At 36.5% G+C, this 19,901-nt stretch overlaps 1 protein-coding gene across 7 annotated transcripts in view; it reads left to right on the forward strand.

The window, feature by feature from the left end:
• Positions 1-19,901, forward strand: part of PHKB (phosphorylase kinase regulatory subunit beta) — a 258,751-nt gene that overhangs the window by 104,322 nt on the left and 134,528 nt on the right. For all 7 annotated transcript variants that reach the window (XM_007096703.3, XM_007096704.3, XM_042969771.1 and 4 more), the window contains one exon: positions 13,962-14,077. In XM_007096703.3, coding sequence (XP_007096765.2) covers positions 13,962-14,077 — 116 coding nt within the window. The remainder of the gene's footprint in view (positions 1-13,961; positions 14,078-19,901) is intronic.

Here is a 19,901-nt window from a genome sequence, read left to right on the forward strand (position 1 = left end):
AAAATTTCAAGATGTAAAAACAACTGTTCTTCATATGCATGTGATAAAAGCTTGAAAACATTATGAAGAATTATTTACACCAATTTCAGGTTACTAGTTACTTCTGGGAGAAGTGGGAGGGACTTGGCTATAGAATAAGAGCTTCAACTGTTTCTGTTTCATGTGCTTAAAAGTAAGATCTAAAGCGGAGAAGGCAGCATGTTAACATTTGTTAAATTTAGTTAATGATTCCATGGGTGTCTGTCATTTATTTTTTGTGCTTTTTATGCATGTGTGTAATGTTGTGTAACTTAAAAAATATAGTCCTTTAACTGAGTTCTTTGGAAGATCAAGACATTTCTGATAGGTAAACTATCCCTATGCAGTACTTTAAAGAGTGAACGTTTTGAGAAATGAGAATTTGAATAGAAAAATCTATGCCCTAAAGTAAAATTTTTTTCATCTTCTGAACCTTAACTTTTTGGTTAAGTTTGTACACAGTATGTAGAGCCTAGGCAAATTAAAGAAAACAGTGTTATTTGTATATTAACATATTTAGGAGTCTCTTGAAAAAAGAAAATCGACTTCAGTTTTCAAGCTTCTCCTACCTAGTAGAAAGTTACTCTAATGGAAAATTCTAATACACTGGAATTTAGTCTCAAAACCTTTTGTCCCCCTGCTGTGAGAATATTGAGTTCTATTTACATGAACTGTGAATCATTTTTGTTGAGGATACTTAGCAACAGAAAGAATTAAGTATTAGAAAAAATGGGAAGAGAAAACAGGGCAAAGCGAGAATGGAGGCTTTTGCTTTGAAAGTACCATAAGAGGAAAAAGAAAACCAGGTGGAACTCACTTTCACACACCAATTGCTGAGGAGGTTGCTGTGCAGGCACGTTGGTAGCATATGCTTTGGTAGGTAGGTATTGTGCCAGAACTAAAACCACTTTACCTTGGGTTTCAAGGATGGTATATGTGAAATAAATTAAGGCCACCTACATCATTTTTCTTCCCTAGCAACCACTGCCTGAAGGTAGGGGCTCAATCATTCCAAAGAGTATGTAAAATCATGAAAGCCTTAAACCTTTAGATGACTACAAGATACAGGATGGAAAAACCCTTTCAATATGCACTTGTATTTAGGCAAACTTAATTTACAAATAAATATCTTTTTGAAACTATGGAAAGGGGGCTTCTAACATATTTCTAGTAGGAAAGGAACAGTAAATAGAAATCAGTTTCATAGTACTCATTATTGCTAACTTAGCATGTATAATAAATCATTTAAACTTACATTTGGCATATGATCTGAATTGTTTTATTTTAGTGAATATTTGTCAAAAGCCTCATTTTTAAGGATTTTTAATTAAGTTATTTGCAATATTAGTCCTCCTTATCTGATTTCTCCATAGTGTCTTAACTTTTTTATTCACAAATTTGTCCTCTTATAAATGTTTATATATTTATATGCACATATATATATATATTATGTTTGATAATATATAGACATAGAGAGTTAAATTGTTCTTTGCCTTTGGAATTTATGGTAAACTAATTAAAATTGTATTTGCTTATTAAATGTGAGGCCTTCTTAATCTCTAATTGTCATTGTTTTTTTATTACACATACCTTAATTTTATTAAGTCCATTAAGATTTTGTTTTTAAGCACAGTGTTATACCAATTCACCATCTCCAAAATTGTGATCATTTCATTGACATTTAACTGTTTTGAAATGATATCTGATATTTGAGTTATTTATAGGTAAGCTAAACATATCCAGAAAAAGCCACTGGAAACATTTGATTATGACTGTTACAGCTCTTTCAGATTAGAAATCTTTCTCTATAGTCTTTTTTCCAAAAGTGGCTTTCAAAGATACATCTTCAAAGTAAGGCAACACAAACTAGAAATTGGTATGAAGATGAAGCAAAGGGCTAACAACATTGGGTACATAAACTGGGTTCAGAATTGAAGTTTGTACACAAAATACCCTGACCTTATAAATGGTTATGATCTTGATTTTCATATCCTAGCAATCCCTCCAAATGCCCAGTCCTTCTTATGAAACCACAGCATTTTGTGTGGAAGACAACATACGTGTGTTTCTGAGTTTGTTTTTTTGTTTGTTTGTTTGTTTAAATATGAAATTTATTGTCAAATTGGTTTGCATACAACACCCAGTGCTCATCCCAAACGGTGCCCTCCTCAGTACCCATCTCCCACCGCCAATCAACCCTCAGTTGGTTCTCAGTTTCTGAGTTTAAAGAAGTTATACAGGTTCTGGGTGCCTGGGTGGCTCAGTCGGTTGACCTTCTGACTTCGGCTCAGGTCATGATCTCACGGTTTATGAGTTTGAGCCCCGGGTCAGGCTTTGTGCTGACCACTTGGAGCCTGGAGCCTGCTTCGGATTCCGTGTCTCCCTCTCTCTCTGCCCCCCACTCACATTCTGTCTGTCTCTCTCAAAAATAAATAAACATTAAAAAAAAAGTTATACAGGTCCTTAATTCCTTATATGAAGAAACGTTTTAGATATCCTAATTTGGGTTTTAAAAAAAGAAATACTGTTTAAATCAGGTACCTTAATCTTGATTTGCCTCTCTCTGTGTATTTTTCCCTTTGCTCATTTGTTTCTTAAATTCCACAAATGAATAAAAATATATGGCATATGTCTTTTTCTGAGTCTTAATTATAGAGAACAAACTGATGGTTACCAGAGGGGAGGTGCATAGGGGGATGGGTTAAATAGGTGATGGAGATTAAGGAGGGCATTTGTTGTGATGAGCAATGAGTGTTGTATGGAGGTGTTGAATCACTATATTGTACACCTGAAACTAATACTACATTTTATATTAACTGGAATTTAAATGAAAACTTAAAAAAAAAAAGATACCTTATTTATGTAATGGCCCCAGCACAGTTTAGGGCAAAATCTCATCATCAGCACATTAATATTTTTGCATAAGACATACACATATTCACATAAAGTGGGATGAATAAGGCAGATAACCTCATATCATTTCTGAATTTTGACAAATGAGTTAAACAAAAACAACTGGTTTCAGAGTTTGTGGGATTTTTGTATTGCAAATAAAGGGTGGTAGACCTGGATAGTAAGTAGAGGTTGGGGGAAGATCACATAAAACAAAGGAAAATTAATAACTCTGGTCTTGACTCTAAGTGCAATTTGATTTAAGAAAAAGAAGTCAAAGGCTTCACCAGGGAGGAAAGGTTTGAAATGGGATTGAAGAAAGATTCATAGAAAACTGTTTCACTTGGAAATGAGCAAAACCAAGCTCAACTGGAATCTAATGTTCCTGTCAAACAGTAGAGTATATATACAGAGGCACATGAGGATAGGGTGGGAAGATTAAGGAAGGTTTGAATGTCAGACATGATTCACAAGATTCACAAGATTCACAAAATCTTCATGACCAAAGAACTGATGTGAAAAATATCAGGACTTGGTGTCAGAATGATATGGGTGATTAAGAAGCCATAGTAGCAAAAATATGTTTCTAGACCAAGAGTAAGAAAAATCAGTTGTGTCATAGAGAAAAACAATTGAGAAGGGCTTACAAACTGTGGAACATAGTGTTTAATGGGAAATCCAAATGGAAATATTTGTATTTGGATATAGAAAGGAAGGTATGGGTTATAAGTATTCTAGGCTAGAATCCCCAAAATTACAGAATTGTAAGCATGCATTGTAAACATACAATGTTTGTTAAAGTTTTGGTCCATTTAAAAAATTGAGTTGGTTTTTATTTTTTTAATTCTATTTTTTTTATTAATTAACTTTAATTTAGGAGAGAGAGAGAGAGAGAGAGAGAGAGAGAGTGGCCAAGGGGCAGAGGGGGAGAGAGAATGAGAATCTTAAGTAGACCCCACAATCCATTCAGAGCCCAATGCAGGGCTCAGTCCCATGATCCTGGGATCAATACCTGAGCCAAAATCAAGAGTGGGACCCTCAACTGACTGAGTCACCCAGGCGCCCCTGGATTGGTTGTTTTCTTATTATTGAGTTTTAAGTGTTCTTTATACAATTCGGATTAGCAGTGCTCTATCAGATGTGTCTTTTGCAAATATTTTCTCCCAATCTGTGGCTTGTGTTCTCATTCTCTTGGTAGTGTCTTTAACAGAGCAGAAGTTGTAAATTGTATTCAAGTCCAGATTATCAATTATTTATTTCATGAATGATTTCTTTGATGTTGTATCTAAAAAGGCGTCAATGGGGTGCCTGAGTAGCTCAGTCAGTTAAGCGACTGACTCGGTTTCCACTCAGATCATGACTCACTGTTCATGAATTCGAGCCCTGCATCAGGCTCCACGCTGACAATGTGGAGCCTGCTTGGGATCCTCTGTCTCCCTCTCTCTGCTTCTCCCCTGTTGTCTCTCTCTCTCAAAATAAATAAACATTACAATTAAAAAATAAAAAGGCAGCACTATACCTAGGGTCATCTAGACTTTCTCCCATGTTGTTTTCTAGGAATTTTGTGGTTTAGCTTTTATATTTAGATTTATAATCCATTTTTAAGTTAATTTTTTTAAAGGGTGTAAGGTCTAGCTCTAGATTATTTTTTGTTTGTTTGCTTGTGGATGTCTACTTATTCCAGCACCATTATTTGAAGAGCCTCTCTTTGTTCCATTATGTTGCCTTTGTTCCTTTCTTACAGATCAATTGACTGTATTGATGGGGGTCTGTTTTGGGGATATCTATTTTGTTTTATTGATTTATTTGTTTATTCTTTTGCCTATACCACACAATCTTGACCACCACAGCTTTATACAGATTTTTTTTTACCATAGCTTTTGAAGTTGGGTAGTATGAGTTCTCCAATTTTGTTGTTTTTCAACATAGAGTTGGCCATTTGGGCCTTTTGCTTCATTATACAACTTAAGAATCTGTTGATGTCCATAAAATAACTTGCTGGTATTGGGATTGGGATTTATAGAGCTTATAGATTTAGGAAGAAGTGATATCTTCACAATATTGAGTCTTCCTGACCCAACATGGAACATTTCTATTTATTTAGTCATCTTTGATTTCATTCATCAGTTTTTAGTTTTCTTCATATAAATCTTGGTATAAATTTTGTTAGCTGTATACCTAAGTATTTCATTTGTGGATGTGCTGTTTTTAATTTCAAATTCCATTTGTTTGTTGTTGGTATATAGGAGAGCAATTGACTTTTGTATATTACACTTACATCCTAAAACTTGTTATATTCACTTATTAGTTCCAGTTTCTTTGTTGATTCCTTTGGTTTTTCTAAATAGACAATTATGTCTCCTGTGGTGAAAAACAGTTACATGCCTTCTTTCCCAATCCATGTACCTTTTATTTCCTTTTCTTGCCTTATTGCATTAGCAAGAACTTGAGGTACAATGTTGAAACAAGTGGTAAGAAGGGACATATTTGCCTTGCATCTGATTTTAGTGAGAAGGATTAAGTTTCTCACCATTAAGTATGATTTTAGGTTTTTCATAGACAATCTTTGTCAAGCTGTGAAAGTTCCCCTCTATTTTTTGAGATTTTTTATGATGAATGATGTTGGATTTTCTCAAATGCTTTTCTGCATCTGATGATCATATGATTTTTCACTTTTACAGTGTTTATGTAATGTCTATGTTAATTGGTTTTCTAATAGGGAACCAGCTTTCATGCCTAAGATAAATCCCAATTGGTTGTGTTCTGTAATAATTTTTATACTTTCTTGGAATCAATTTGCTAACATTTTGTTGAGGATTTTTGCAACTCTCTTCATAAGAGATACTGGCCTTTAGTTTTTTAATAACGTATTTGTCTTGTTTTTGGTATTAGGGTATTGCTCATATAATGAAGTAGGAAGTATTCCTTCTGTTCCTATCCTCCGAAAGAGATTGTGGAGAATTGATATAATTTATTCTTTAAATATTTGATAGACTTCACTAATAAACTGTTTAGATCTGATGCTTTCTGTCTTATAAACTCATTTATTATTGATTCAATTTCTTTTTTCAATTTTTAATATGAAATTTATTGTCAAATTGGTTTCCATACAACACCCAGTGCTCATCCCAACAGGTGCCCTCCTCAATACCCATAACCCACCCTTCCCTCCCTCCCACCCCCCATGAACCCTCAGTTTGTTCTCAGTTTTTAAGAGTCTGTTACGTTTTGGTTCCCTCCCTCTCTAAACTTTTTTTCTTTTTCCATCCGCTCCCCCATGGTCTTCTGGTAAGTTTCTTAGGATCCACATAAGAGTGAAAACATATGGTATCTGTCTTTCTCTGTATGACTTATTTCACTTAGCATACCACTTTCCAGTTCCATCCACATTGCTACAAAAGGCCATATTTCATTCTTTCTCATTGCCACGTAGTATTCCATTGTGTATATAAACCACAATTTCTTTATCCATTCATCAGTTGATGGACATTTAGCCTCTTTGCATAATTTGGCTATCGTTGAAAGTGCTGCTATAGGATACAAAATCAATGTACAGAAATCAGTTGCATTCTTATACACTAATAATGAATCAACAGAAAGACAAATAAAGAAACTGATCCAATTCACAATTGCACCAAGAAGCATAAAATACCTAGGGATAAATCTAACCAAAGATGTACAAGATCTGTATGCTGAAAACTATAGAAAGCTTATGAAGGAAATTGAAGAAGGTATAAAGAAATGGAAAAACATTCCGTGCTCATGGATTGGAAGAATAAATATTGTCAAAATGTCAATACTACCCAAAGCTATCTACACATTCAATGCAATCCCAATCAAAATTGCACTAGCATTCTTCTCGAAACTAGGACAAGCAATCCTAAAATCTGTATGGAACCACAAAAGGCCCCGAATAGCCAAAGGAATTTTGAAGAAGAAGACCAAAGCAGGAGACATCACAATCCCAGACTTAAACCTCTACTACAAAGCTGTCATCATCACGACAGCATGGTATTGGCACAAAAACAGACACATAGACCAATGGAATAGAATAGAAACCCCAGAACTAGACCCACAAACATATGGCCAACTAATCTTTGACAAAGCAGGAGAGAATATCTAATGGAAAAAAGACAGTCTCTTTAACAAATGGTGCTGGGAGAACTGGACAGCAACATGCAGAAGATTGAAACTAGACCACTTTCTCACACCATTCACAAAAATAAACTCAAAATGGATAAAGGACCTGAATGTGAGACAGGAAACCATCGAAACCCTAGAGGAGAAAGCAGGAAAAGACCTCTCTGACCTCAGCTGTAGCAATTTCTTACTTGACACATCCCCAAAGGCAAGGGAATTAAAAGCAAAAATGAACTACTGGGACCTCATGAAGATAAAAAGCTTCTGCACAGCAAAGGAAACCACCAACAAAACTAAAAGGCAACCAACGGAATGGGAAAAGATATTTGCAAATGACATATCAGACAAAGGGCTAGTATCCAAAACCTATAAAGAGCTCACCAAACTCCACACCCGAAAAACAAATAACCCAGTGAAGACGTGGGCAGAAAACATGAATAGACACTTCTCTGAAGAAGACATCCGGATGGCCAACAGGCACATGAAAAGATGCTCAACGTCGCTCCTCATCAGGGAAATACAAATCAAAACGACACTCAGATATCACCTCATGCCAGTCAGAGTGGCCAAAATGAACAAATCAGGAGACTATAGATGCTGGAGAGGATGTGGAGAAACGGGAACCCTCTTGCACTGTTTGGAATGCAAACTGGTGCAGCCACTCTGGAAAACAGTGTGGAGGTTCCTCAAAAAATCAAAAATAGACCTACCCTATGACCCAGCAATAGCACTGCTAGGAATTTACCCAAGGGATACAGGAGTACTGATGCATAGGGGCGCTTGTACCCCAATGTTTATAGCAGCACTCTCAACAATAGCCAGATTATGGAAAGAGCCTAAATGTCCATCAACTGATGAATGGATAAAGAAATTGTGGTTTATATATACAATGGAGTACTACGTGGCAATGAGAAAGAATGAAATATGGCCTTTTGTAGCAACGTGGGTGGAACTGGAGAGTGTGATGCTAAGTGAAATAAGCCATACAGAGAAAGACAGATACCATATGGTTTCACTCTTATGTGGATCCTGAGAAACTTAACAGAAACCCATGGGGGAGGGGAAGGAAAAAAAAAAAAAGAGGTTAGAGTGTAAGAGAACCAAAGCATAAGAGACTCTTAAAAACTGAGAACAAACTGAGGGTTGATGGGGGGTGGGAGGGAGGGGTGGGTGGGTGATGGGTATTGAACAGGGCACCTTTTGGGATGAGCACTGGGGGTTCTATGGAAACCAATTTGACAATAAACTTCATATATTGAAAACAAATAAATAAATGAACATTTAAAAAAAAAAGAGAGACAAAGTGCTGCTATAAACATTGGGGTACAAGTGCCCCTATGCATCAGCACTCCTGTATCCCTTGGGTAAATTCCAGCAGTGCTATTGCTGGGTCATAGGGTAGGTCTATTTTTGATTTTTTGAGGAACCTCCACACTGTTTTCCAGAGTGGCTGCACCAGTTTTCATTCCCACCAACAGTGCAAGAGGCTTCCCGTTTCTCCACATCCTCCCCAGCATCTATAGTCTCCTGATTTGTTCATTTTAGCCGTTCTGACTGGCATGAGGTGCTATCTGAGTGTCGTTTTGATTTGTATTTCCCTGATGAGGAGCAACGTTGAGCATCTTTTCATGTGCTTGTTGGCCATCTGGGTTACTTCTTTAGAGAAGTGTCTATTCATGTCTTCTGCCCATTTCTTCACTGGATTATTTATTTTTCGGGTGTGGAGTTTGGTGAGCTCTTTATAGATTTTGGATACTAGCCCTTTGTCTGTTATGTCATTTGTAAATATCTTTTCCCATTCTGTTGTTTGGCTTTTAGTTTTGTTGATTGTTTCCTTTGGAGTGCAGAAGCTTTTTATCTTCATGAGGTCCCAGTAGTTCATTTTTGCTTTTAATTCCCTTGCCTTTGGGGATGTGTCAAGTAAGAAATTGCTGCGGCTGAGGTCAAAGAGGTCTTTTCCTGCTTTCTCCTCTAGGGTTTCGATGGTTTCCTGTCTCACATTCAGGTCCTTTATCCATTTTGAGTTTATTTTTGTGAATGGTGTGAGTAAGTGGTCTAGTTTCAATCTTCTGCATGTTGCTGTCCAGTTCTCCCAGCACCATTTGTTAAAGAGACTGTCTTTTTTCCATTGGATAGTCTTTCCTGCTTTGTCAAAGATTAGTTGGCCATACGTTTGTGGGTCAATTCTGGGATTTGTATTCTATTCCATTGGTCTATGTGTCTGTTTTTGTGCCAATACCATGCTGTCGTGATGATGACAGCTTTGTAGTAGAGGTTAAAGTCTGGGATTGTGATGCCTCCTGCTTTGGTCTTCTTCTTCAAAATTCCTTTGGCTATTCAGGGCCTTTTGTGGTTCCATACAGATTTTAGGATTGCTTGTTCTAGTTTTGAGAAGAATGCTAGTGCAATTTTGATTGGAATTGCATTGAATGTGTAGATTGCTTTGGATAGTATTGACATTTTAACAGTATTTATTCTTCCAATCCGTGAGCACGGAATGTTTTTCCATTTCTTTATATCTTCTTCAATTTCCTTCATAAGCTTTCTATAGTTTTCAGCATAGAGATCTTATGCATCTTTGGTTAGGTTTATTCCCAGGTATTTTATGCTTCTTGATGCAATTGTGAATGGGATCAGTTTCTTTATTTGTCTTTCTGTTGCTTCATTATTAGTGTATAAGAATGCAATTGATTTCTCTATATTGATTTTGTATCCTGCGACTTTGCTGAATTCATGTATCAGTTCTAGTAGACTTTTGGTGGAGTCTGTCGGGTTTTCCATGTATAATATCATGTCATCTGCAAAAATTGAAAGCTTGACTACTTCATCTTTGCCAATTTTGATGCCTTTGATTTCCTTTTGTTGTCTGCTGATGCTAGCTAGCACTTCCAACACTATGTTCAACCACAGCGGTGAAAGTGGATATCCCTATCGTGTTCCTGATCTCAGGGAAAAAGCTCTCAGTTTTTCCCCATTGAGGATGATATTAGCTGTGGGCTTTTTTGTAAATGGCTTTTATGATGTTTAAGTATGTTCCTTCTATCCCGACTCTCTTGAGGGTTTTTATTAAGAAAGGATGCTGAATTTTGTCAAATGCTTTTTCTGCGACTGACAGGGTCATATGGTTCTTATCTTTTCTTTTATTAATGTGATGTATCACATTGATTTGCGAATGTTGAACCAGCCCTGCAGCCCAGGAATGAATCCCACTTGATCCTGGTGAATAATTCTTTTTATATGCTGTTGAATTCGATTTGCTAGTATTTTTGAGAATTTTTGCATCTATATTCATCAGGGACATTGGCCTGTAGTTCTCTTTTTTTGCTGGGTCTCTGTCTGGTTTGGGAATCAAAGGAATGCTGGATTCATAGAATGAGTCTGGAAGTTTTCCTTCCCTTCCTATTTTTTGGAACAGCTTGAGAAGGATAGGTATTATCTCTGCTTTAAATGTCTGGTAGAGTTCCCCTGGGAAGCCATCTGGTCCTGGACTCTTATTTGTTGGGAGATTTTTGATAACTGATTTAATTTCTTCGCTGGTTATGGGTGTGCTCAAGTTTTGTATTTCTTCCTGTTTGAGTTTAGGAAGTGCGTGGGTGCTTAGGAATTTGTCCATTTCTTCCAGGTTGTCCAGTTTATTGGCATATAATTTTTTATAGTATTCCCTGATAATTGCTTGTATTTCTGAGGGATTGGTTGTAATAATTCCATTTTCATTCATGATTTTATCAATTTGGGTCATCTCCCTTTTCCTTTTGAGAAGCCTGCCTAGAGGTTTATCAATTTTGTTTATTTTTTCAAAAAGCCAACTCTTGGTTTCATTGATCTGCTCTACAGTTCTTTTAGATTCTATATTGTTTATTTCTGCTCTGATCTTTATTATTTCTCTTCTTCTGCTGGGTTTGGGGTGTCTTTCTTGTTCTGCTTCTATTTCCTTTAGGTGTGCTGTTAGATTCTGTATTTGGGATTTTTCTTTGTCTTGAGATAGGCCTGGACTGCAATGTATTTTCCTCTCAGGGCTGCCTTCGTTACATCCCAAAGGTTTTGGACTGTTGTATTTTCATTTTCATTTCTTTCCATATATTTTTCAATTTCTTTTCTAATTGCCTGGTTGACCCATTCATTCTTTAGTAGGGTGTTTTTTAACCTCCATGCTTTTGGAGGTTTTCCATACTTTTTCCTGTGGTTGATTTCAAGCTTCATAGCATTGTGGTCTGAAAGTGTGCATGGTAGGATCTCAATTCTTGTATACTTATGAAGGGCTGTTTTGTGACCAAGTATGTGATCTATCTTGGTGAATGTTCCATGTGCACTCAAGAAGAAAGTATATTCTTTTGCTTTGGGATGCAGAGTTCTAAATATGTCTGTCAAGTCCATCTGATTCAATGTATCATTCAGGGCCCTTGTTTCTTTATTGATCCTGTGTCTAGATGGTCTATCCATTGTTGTAAGTGGAGTGTTAAAGTCCCCTGCAATTACCACATTCTTATCAATAATGTTGCTTATGTTTGTGATTAATTGTTTTATATATTTGTGGGCTCCCGTATTCGGCGCATAGACATTTATAATTGTTAGCTCTTCCTGATGGATAGACCCTGTGATTATTTATAATGCCCTTCTTCATCTCTTGTTACAGCTTTTAATGTAAAGTCTAGTTTGTCTGATATAAGTATGGCTACTCCAGCTTTCTTTTGACTTCCAGTAGCATGATAGATGGTTCTCCATCCCTTCACTTTCAATCTAAAGGTGTCCTCAGGTCTAAAAGGAGTCTCTTGTAGACAGCAAATAGGTGGGTCTTGTTTTTTTATCCATTTTGATACCCTATGTCTTTTCATTGGAGCATTTAGTCCATTTACGTTCAGTGTTACGGAAAGATATGGGTTTAGAGTCATTGTGATGTCTGTAGGTTTCATGCTTGTAGTGATGTCTCTGGTCCTTTGTGGTCCTTGCAACATTTCACTCACAGAATCCCCCTTAGGATCTCTTGTAAGGCTGGTTTAGTGGTGATGAATTCCTTCATTTTTTGTTTGTTTGGGAAGACCTTTATCTCTCCTTCTATTCTAAATGACAGACTTGCTGGATAAAGGATTCTCGGGTGCATATTTTTTCTGTTCATCACATTGAAGTTTTCCTGCCATTCCTTTCTGGCCTGCCAAGTTTCAGTAGATAGGTCTGCTACTGCCCTTTTTATCTACCTTAGTATGTTAGGGCCTGTTTATCCCTAGCTGCTTTCAGAATTCTCTTTATCCTTGTTTTTTTGTCAGTTTCACTGTGATATGTCCTGCAGAAGATCGATTCAAGTTACACCGAAGGGCGTTCTCTGTACCTCTTGGATTTCTGTTTCCTTCCCCAGATCAGGGAAGGTCTCAGCTATGATTTGTTCAAGTACACCTTCAGCCCATTTCTCTCTGTCTTCTTGTTGTGGAATTCCTATGATACAGATATTGTTCCTTTTGATTGCATCACTTAGTTCTCTAATTCTCCCCTCATACCTCTGGATTTTTTTTTATCTCTTTTTCTCAGTTTTCTCTTTTTCTCAGCTTCCTCTTTTTCCATAATTTTATCTTGTAATTCACCTATTCTCTCCTCTGCCTCTTCAATCTGTTCTATGGCCGCCCCCATTTTATTTTGCACCTCATTTATAGCATTTTTTAATTCCTTGTGACTATTTTTTAGTCCCTTGATCTCTGTAGCAGTAGATTCTCTGCTGTCCTCTATGCTTTTTTCAACACCAGCGATTAATTTTATGACTATTATTCTAAATTCTTTTTCCGTTATATTGCTTAAATCGGTTTAATTTGTTAGCTGTGGCTACTTCTGGAGTTTCTTTTGAGGAGAATTCTTCCATTTCGTTATTTTGACTAGGCCCTGCGGTAGCTCCAAACTGCAGGGCACTTCCCTTGTGGTGTCTGGAAAAACTTGTGTTGGTGGGCGGGGCCACACTCAGACTAGATGTCTGCCCCTAGCCCACCACTGGGCCACAGTCAGACTGGTATGTACCTTACCTTCCCCTCTCCCAGGGGTATGGCTCACTTTGGACTAGTGTGGCCCCTGTCTGGGCTGCTTGCACACTGCCAGGCTTGTGGTGCTCCTTCTGTGGGATCTGACCAAGGACATATCAGCAGGGATGGATCCGCAAGGTGCACAGGGGCAGGAGGGGCAGACTCAGCTTGCTTTGCCTTCTCTGGTCCGCTGTGGGAGGGGCCCTGCTGCACCAGGAGGAAGGCAGACCCGTGGGAGGGATGGAATCACAGGAGCAAAGCATTGGGTATTTGTGCGGTGCAAGGAAATTCAGTGATGGGAACTGGTTCCCTTTGGAATTTTGGCTGGGGGATGGGAGAGAGAAATGGTGCTTGCCAGTGCCTTTGTCCCCCCGCCTGCTCTGTCCTTCCAGGGCTCAACAACTCTCCCTCCTGGTGTCCTCTCTCCTTCCCTGCTCTCTGAGAGCAAAGCTGTTGCCTTTTAACATTCCAGATATTAAGTCCTGCTGGCTGTCAGAACTCATGGAGTCTGGCCCCTTAGCTTTTGCAGTCCAGACTTCAGGGGCTCTACCTTGCTAGGCAGGCTGCCCCTCTCCGGCTCTGGCTCCCTCCTGCCAATCCTTGTAGTCTGCATCACCTCTCTGTCCACATAACCTCTTCCATGGGCCTCTTGTCTATGCTTGGCTCCGGAGAGTCTGCTCTGCTAGACTTCTGGCAGTTTTCTGGGTTATTTAGGCATATGTGGGTGGAATCTATGTGAGATGAGCCCAGTGTCCTCCTGCGCCACCATCTTCCCAGAACTCCCCTGAACATGTTAAAAGAGTGTTGGTAGGCAAGTGTCTAATTGGATTTCAAATGGTATCTAATATTCTTATCAGTATCTAAAGAGCCTGTTACTCCATTTGACCTTATGTTTCTTTTCTTTTCTTTTAGGTATCTTTTATTCAAAACCTGGTATTTTGTGTAGAAAGAGTTTACCGTGTACCTGACTTTGGTGTCTGGGAAAGAGGCAGCAAATATAATAATGGCAGCACAGAACTACATTCAAGGTAATTTGCTGATTTGAGTGGTTTTTTTTTTTGTTATCTAAATGTGTAGAATTTGAATAAAAATCAAAGTACTAGATTGCAACTGTATTATTTGTCTTTTCATCTCTTATTTTTCTATATATGGTAACAGATAAAATTCACTTAAAATTAAAGCAAGAAATTACTCTCAGTGCCCATAAACAGGTCCAAGAAAAAGTACGGTATCTTTCCCAACCTCTCATGATGTCAGTATATGCATATCAGCCTCCAATCCAAGTCTTGGCCTTTCTGCTAAACCAAATCTTTCTTTTTCCTTTTTGAAATGATGCCATTTGAAAGATCAAATATATTAGGATTGTCAAACACCAAATGTATACACATTTCATGTAAAATTCCCTTCCATACTGTTGAGCTGATTTTTTTTTTATCCTAATCAGATACTCACACCTTTCATATAAAACTTAACATTTTTTTTTTCTGTAGGTGGTGTGATCAACATCTTGAGTTCTGGTTTAGTGGGCTTGATAAACAATGATAACTGATGACTGATGTTAGTGGTGTATTAATTTCCTTTACTCCTTATGGTGAGAGAAATAGCTTTAGTAACTGACTGTACCTTTCAGATATCCAAATTTTTTGCCTGGTAGGTTATCTTTTAACTGAGAAGTATAGCTCAATTGCACCATAAATAAAATACCTAGGAATAAACTTAACCAAGGAAGTGAAAGACCTGTACTCCAAAAAGTATAAAACACTGATGAAAGAAATTAAAAATCATACAAAAAAAGGAAAGATATTCTATGTTCATGGATTAGAAGAACCAATATTGTTATAATGTCCGTATTACTCATAGAAATCTACAGATACAATTACAGATGTAATTCCTATCAAAATTCCAGTGACATTTTTCACAGAACTAAAACAAATAATCCTAAAATTTTATGGAATTACAAAATACTCCAAATATTGAGAAAGAAGAACAAAGCTGGTGGTATCACAATTTCATATTTAAAGATATACTACAGTGCTGTAAAACCAAAACAGCATACTAGTGACACAGAAATAGACACAAAGATCAATGGAACAGAACACAGAGCCCAGAAATAAATCCATACTTATATGGTCAATTAACCTGCATCAGAGGGGGAAAGGATATACAATGTTATGCGAATGGTACTGGAAAAAATGGAAAGCCACATTGGAAAAGAATGAAACTGGATCAGTTTCTTACATAATACACAAAAATAATCTCAAAATGGATTAAAAACCTAAATGGTGAGGCCTGAAACTCTAAGAGTCCTGGAAGGAAAACTGGACAGTGTTATTTTTGACATTAGCCATAGAAACATTTTTCTAGATATGTCTCTAGAGGTAAGGGAAACAAAAACAAAGTTAAACTATTGGGACTACACCAAAATAAAAAGGTTTTGCCCAGTGAAGGAAACCACCAACAAAAAGGCAGTGTACTGAATGGGAGAAGATATTTGCAAATGGCATGTCTGATGAGGGGTTAATATCCAAAATATATAAATAACTTATACAGTTTAACACCAAAGAAACAAAGAATTTGATTTAAAAATGGGCAGAGGATCAAAATAGACGTTTTTCAAAGAAGACATACATGTGGCCAACAGTCACATGATAAGATAGTCAACATCACTAATTATCAGGGAAATGGTAATTGAAAGCACAATAAGATATCATTCTACATCTTTCAGAATAGCTAAAATAAAAAACATAAACCACAAGCATTGATAAAGATGTGGAGAAAAAGGAATCCTTGTGTACTGTTGGTGGGAATGCAAATTGGTATAGCCTCTGTGGAGAATAGTATAGAGTTCCTCAAAAAATTAAAAATAGAATTACCATATGATCCAGTAACTCCACTATTGAGTATTTACCCAAAGAAAATGAAAACACTAATTTGTAAAGATATGTAAACCCCAAATGCCCATTGGTAGAGGAATAAATAAAGATGATGTGCTGTGTGTGTGTGTGCGTGCACACACACACACACACACACACACACACACACACATATATAGGGATGTTATTCAGCCATAAAAAAGAATGAGATATTCCCATCCACAACAACATGGATGGACCCAGAAGGTATCATGCTAAGTGAAATAAGTCAGAGAAAGACAAATTCCATATGATATCACTCATATATGGAATTTACAAAACAAAACAAAAAGAGAAAAACAAAAAACCAACTCTTAAATGCAGAGAACAAACTGGTGGTTGCTAGAGGAGTGGTGGCTGGGGGGATGGGTCAAATAAAGAGAATTAAGAATACACATACCTTTAAAAATTATTTTTTAAGTAGGCCTCATGCCCAATGTGGGCCTTGAATTTATGACTCTGACATTAAGAGTCACATCCTTTACTGACTGAGCCAGTCAGATGCCCCAAGAGTATACATATCTTAATCAGAACTGACTAATGTATATAATTGAGTCATTATATTGTGCACCTTAAACTAATATAACACTGTGTTAATTATACTGGAATTAAAAAAAGAAAAGTATAGTTCAATTAATTAGCTCAATCCAATTCACACTAAAAAACTTATTAAGAGCTTAATGGTTATCAGCTATAGGTCAGTTTAGGTCAGTGAGACTTAAATGAACTAGAGAAACAGTGTAGGAAACACTGGTTAAGAGGATATACTTTTTTGAATACAAGGACTAATCACACACACAAAAATTAAGCTGATATAAGATAATTAGTAAACTAAAAATTGGGTCCGGGTCATTAGCTGTATACTATCCCTATGCCTCAGTTTCCTTCTCTACAAAATGAACACAATAATAGTTTCTACTTTATGAAGTTGCTATAATGATTAAGTTAATATATACAAATAATTTGAATACCTAGCAGAAGTAAGCACTAGAATGCAGGTGTACTCACACATTTCAGAATATGTTAATAACAAATATTGAAACAAAGAGGTTTTTCCTATTAACTCTGGGAAAGTAATGTACACACATTTTTCTATAAGTTTTATGATTTATATGAGGCATTTTGAAGTATAGAGCAGAATACTAGCAATCAGAAAAGAAGTCAGTGAAGTAGAGAAATGATTTGTGGGAAAGTTCAGTTCAGACATTAAACAAATTCTGGAAAATACTAAAAATAGGAAAATAAATAGAAAGTTATATTTCAGCTATCATTCAAATTAAGTTCTTAACACTCCAGATTATCATTCAAATTGTAAGAAAAAGTGGATCTAATTAGAAAAGATGATATTTTAAAATGTACCTTTACAATATTTATGATTTATCAGCCCCCTTCTCTGCTTTTTTGTTAACTATTTTGTATATTCCAATGTGAACCCAGTGACATTTTCAGTATAAAATATTTAGAGTTTGGGATTTCCTGTTTACAAAAAAAAAAAAAATGTAAACTCAGAAAGTACCTTGAGTTAAAGTTAACATTACCCCTAGAAAGTGAGGGTATTGGAATGTCCCCAGTGAAAAAACCCAGAAACTCCAACATGTGTAATTGAAGTGCCAACCTTTAAATTGAATCATTAAGGATTTTATTTCAAGGCTCAGAAGATCATTATGTAATGTTCTTTGCTATCTTTTGCTTGCAAAATCAATCTTAATTTGTGGCATGTTTGTTTTATTCAAATGGATGGGAAATGAAGTTTGCCATTTGGATTTGGATGATGGGTTTTACACATTTAACATTGCTCTCCTACTTTTCTATGGTGTATCACTTTACAATTCCCCAGAAAAGAACTTTAAGCATTTTTCTTTTCCCCCAAACATTACTGAACTCAGGTCTCCACATGTGTGTTTTGGGTGTTGTCATGTCTGGTGCCAAAAGAGTCTGTTGTAAAATCGCAGAATTGAGCCTCATGGCACTCATGGACTCAGTGATGGCAGTGGTGGTAGGAGGCTGGTAGCCTCTGCTTACACGTGGGTAGTGGAATGTAGAGCTGCTACTAACCTGGGACTCTGTCTCTTGTTGCTGAGACATCCCAGAAATATCTCTTCCTAGTTGTATGTGTTTTTTACTACTTAATACAATATCCTTTTTATATCATTAAGCTGTTCCATAATTTCAGACATCCTGAAATAGTATACGATAATTCTTGCTATAAGAACTCATACTTCTCTGTCTTCTGACTTTCTTTGCCTCTCTTCATCTCTAGGCCATTCAGTCTCCTTGGCAGGAATCAGAGAAAGAGCACAATCTGACTAGTTCCGGTGCTCACCAAGGCCTTGGCCAAAGTGACTGGCTTGAGAAATGTTTCTTCCTTTCCTTGCCACACTGCACACATCCCTTCTAAGCTACACCTTGTGCAAAAAAGATTACCACCTCTGGGCCCTCACTACACATTCACATAGTATTCTGAGGTCAGAGGCTCCCTCTTCAGCATCCATACTCAGGTGTTCTTTAACCATTGCAATCTGTGTCTTTGTACAGTTATAGTATGTTTTTTATTTAGTCCACACAGGGAACATATTACTGTCTTTTATGGGAGGAAGCTAAAGTTTAGAAGGTTTTGTGATTCTCCTCCCATATACCTTAAATAGTGCAAATCACTGTGTGGTACAGCTAGAACTGGATTCCAGGTGGTTGGCCTTCAAATGAAAGTTGTTTCTACTGGATCATGTTGTAATTTAAAGTCTTAAAAAGTTTTCTAAAGTTTGAAATAACATAGGTGTGCAAACTTGGTGAAATTTTGATAAGTTTTAAAGATATCTTTAATCATTAAAGTTTGATTTAGCTCAATGCTTTGGTCCGTCCCTTCCCAATCTGCCCTTTTCAGTCCCAGGTTTGCTGGTATCTATCTCTTTTAGTTCAAGTTCCTTAATTATTTTGTATTTCTTAGATAAATCCCAGAAGTTTCTTTTGTAAAAAGTGATTTCATTACATTTATCTGAATGTCATTCTAGCAGAAACTACCCTTTTCAGGGCTTTAGTAAAAGGACCTATTGCCCTAAGCTTATAGTGATTCTCTTAAAATGTTTCCTAAGGAACTGTTCCCATTTCTTCTGGTTTTACTGTTGACCCTACTTTCCTCAAGCAACATGCTCCTTTCAGTTGCTACTAGTGGGGTTAGAACTATATCAGATAATTCTCTCTTCTTCTGTTCAATCTCTAAGTCTTCTAGTAAGTTCCTATACACTTAAAAATCCTATTTTTTGATTTAATTGCATTTTCCTCCAAATGTAATCTTGGTACATATTTAATGTAGCATAAGTCTTCTTAGCCCCTGGAGTTAAGTATCCAAGTAGTCTTCTCAGCCGCTCCAAGTTTAATTTAGGTGTTTTAATCTTAATATTCCCCCCTCTTCATTTATGTAAGGATATTCCTATCCAAAACTCTTTGTTTTGGAGAAGAAAGGAGTCTTCTATAAAATAAGAATTTAATCTCAAACCTAACTTTGAACTGTTTTGGTTATTGGGAAGCAAAAAGGAAACCTGTATTTAATAACTTAGTAATGCAGATATATACCCAAATGGAAAGATAAGTTTTTGAAAGGTTGACTCCTAAATAGAACTTTACATTTAACAGCATAATTACCTTTTTTCACTTTGTGAAATCTTGTATTTGCAGTATGAAGAAGACCTTAGAAGCAAGGAATTTAAATGTGATTTTTCAAGCTTTTTATTTTTTAATGGTTTTATGTTCTATTCTCTTGGCTTTTCCAATAAAGAAAGTTATCATTAAAATATCAAATAAGTAACCATCATAACGATACTTTACTCCATTTAAGATGCCTTTAGTGACCATTTTTTCCCATACACTGTTATTTAAAGTAACTACTTAGTCTTTTTAAGTTATTTTTTACATCATTTTCTAGTCATTGAGTTATGATACAAGC

Source organism: Panthera tigris, chromosome E2 (genome assembly GCF_018350195.1).
Source record: "Panthera tigris isolate Pti1 chromosome E2, P.tigris_Pti1_mat1.1, whole genome shotgun sequence".
Classification (NCBI taxonomy): domain Eukaryota; kingdom Metazoa; phylum Chordata; class Mammalia; order Carnivora; family Felidae; genus Panthera; species Panthera tigris.